Source organism: Lygodium microphyllum, chromosome 11, assembly GCF_053477565.2.
Source record: "Lygodium microphyllum isolate KBCC chromosome 11, Lygodium_microphyllum_v1.1.10, whole genome shotgun sequence".
Lineage (NCBI taxonomy): Eukaryota > Viridiplantae > Streptophyta > Polypodiopsida > Schizaeales > Lygodiaceae > Lygodium > Lygodium microphyllum.
Window position 1 is genome coordinate 113,609,143 of NC_141145.1, and position 2,311 is coordinate 113,611,453.

A 2,311-nucleotide genomic window follows, 5' to 3' on the forward strand; every position below is an offset into this window, starting at 1 on the left:
TTACTATTGTATCATATTGAAACTTTGTATGCTATCATGGCATTTTGCCTTGATGCTTAAGGTCCTATTAACTATGACCACCCACACATTATACTATTTTACCTTGGGGGGTTCACTATATGTAAACTCGATATCATGTGTGTTCAAGGCCTATTTTAAAATACCATTTTTTGTGAATTCTCTTTAAATAAAAGTCAAGCTTTTTCTATTTAATCTTTGAATAACCCCTTTATATAGTACTCTTCTTTTGTATGTAAAAATTGTGTAAAAAATGGTATTTAAAAATTCCTTTCTTTTGAACTCGTGTAAAATTCTTATATATTTATAAGTGATGACCCCCCTATAATGAGTATTTAACATGTTAATTTGATTTTTAATGATGTAAAGTGTAGTTTTCATAATAAACAATGTTCTATGTGCAATACATGCATCATATTTTTTAAAATAAGAATAGAGCTATTGGATGCATAACTCCATCCAAATGGAGTTACAATTTTGCAACCACTATATCTCTCCTATCTTTTAATATCAAAGGAGAGAGCATCTATGCTCGTATTTATCAATGCATCTATACATGTATCCAAATTACAAACATGAACTATATATAGATGTAGTCTCTAGATATGTATATAAATGTAGAAATAGTTGACACACCCATAAGTTTTCAGTGTATGGTTCAAAACACATCTATCCTCTTATCTTTGGAACTTTTACCTTGTAGAATGTGTATGTCAAAATAGAAGAAGAGCACTGGGAAGCATCTTATCAAGCTTTACTTTTCTTAGTCTTTTGGACCCATCAATGTGTTCTTAGAATCACTATGTATGTTTGTGCTAAAAATTTTAGAAATAGAACAAGGAAGGAGACAACTCATCACGTTTGCACTCTTGAACCACTATTCATTACAACTCCCTATGGCACTTTAAAGAAAGACTAGATTAAGCTAAAAAAGGCAAAGCAAAGTTTTTATCAAATATTTAGTTGCTTGATTATTCATTCAAGTACATTTACAAGAGCAATAGTTTGCATTGCCAAGTTCCACGAAGGCCCTTGGCCACTGATCCACTTGCAAGCTTGGCTTATTATTTGTTTTTATTCATGCCATAGCTAGATTGAGAGTCACGATCCCATATGTGCCTGCATAAAATGGTATGCTAATGTCAAGCAAACATTAAAAGAGGCCAGACCATATGGTAAGTCTATGATAAAAATATAGGCCCTTGGCCTAACATGTATGAGAAGGGGAAGGAAAATGCATTCTTTCTCTTTGTTCAACATATGCATGCAACTTTGACACAGTTTGCTTCCCCAAAAGTCTACATCTACGATTAATAGTAACGCCACATGGAGTACCTATTGCACTTTTTTGGAAATATGGCTTTATAAGTAGCACGCATACTTGCTGAGACCTCTAGCAAGGTGTAACCTTAGAAATGTTAGTCGATACCTACGTGCGGCACGAGCCAAGCATTAGAGCTGACTGAAAATCCCACTGCAAAGTTGGTTCCTAGACGACGGGTAGGGGATGATCAAGAGACACAAGCAGCATTACAGCATGAACGCAAGGAAGGAATCAGAATGATGGGAAGAGTCAGAATATAGGGTCGCACCTGTGACAGGGATCAACCCTGAATCCAGACGGCGCGCAGCCTGGTTCGACGTTGCCGGACGCAGCCGGGTCCATAGATCTGAGCGACGCTACTTTGGGCGTCGCACTTCTTCTGGTTGTGGACGGAGACACGGGTGGAGGCGCTGATGCCAGATATGCGAACCGCGCCCTGGTCGTTGAACTTCTGGCACGTGTTGCCGCCTACGAAGAACGTGTTGGTCGGAGGTCCGGTGCAGCTCGGCCCGTTGAACATCTCGATCTTAGCAGCCTCAGAGACCATCCCTACTAACAGCAATACTAGTAGTACCGATGATGCCAGCGGTATATATTTCACACGCACTGCATTGTTGCGGGCCAGCGCCATATCGGCCACACCGACGCAACCCAGTATGTCAATCGCCGCACACCACTGCTCAGCTCACTAAACAGACTATGTATCACAATTCCAATAAACTGCGATTGTGCAAGAGAGTATCTCTGTCCTCGTCTTTATATACAGAAACACGCCGCAGAGACCCATTCTCAGACGTAATTCGATATGCCATCTGCTAAGTCTCGACAACTGCTGACCCGTGTAGTCAAATTTTCCACAGCTACGGCCCATCTGTCTGTGTGACTCTTTACCATTTCGCACGCCAAATCTTGTGCTTTCGAGATTCCCCATGAAAAGATTTAACAGGTGATTGCGTGTCCAAAAGATAG

The 2,311-nt window shown here is 40.1% G+C and overlaps 1 protein-coding gene across 3 annotated transcripts; it reads right to left on the reverse strand.

Moving 5' to 3' along the window:
* Window positions 1–963: 963 nt before the first annotated feature.
* On the reverse strand, window positions 964–2,085 carry LOC148029253 (uncharacterized). 3 transcript variants are annotated; one of them, XR_015692397.1, is made up of 3 exons: window positions 1,611–2,085; window positions 1,452–1,507; window positions 964–1,137 (listed from the first exon to the last, which is right to left on the reverse strand). XR_015692397.1 is itself a non-coding variant. In XM_087688026.1 (2 exons), exon 1 carries the CDS (start codon window positions 1,971–1,973, stop codon window positions 1,623–1,625), a length of 351 nt encoding a protein of 116 aa, XP_087544152.1. In that variant the 5' UTR covers window positions 1,974–2,084; the 3' UTR covers window positions 964–1,137; window positions 1,611–1,622. The 3 variants fall into 3 exon arrangements, 1 of the variants encoding a protein (XP_087544152.1); XR_015692396.1 differs by having other exon boundaries at window positions 1,448–1,507; XM_087688026.1 differs by lacking the exon at window positions 1,452–1,507 and having other exon boundaries at window positions 1,611–2,084.
* Window positions 2,086–2,311: the final 226 nt, after the last annotated feature.

Excerpts from the sequence above, each read along its gene's own strand:
- LOC148029253 (XM_087688026.1), bottom strand. The coding sequence starts at position 1,973 with ATGGCGCTGGCCCGCAACAATGCAGTGCGTGTGAAATATATACCGCTG.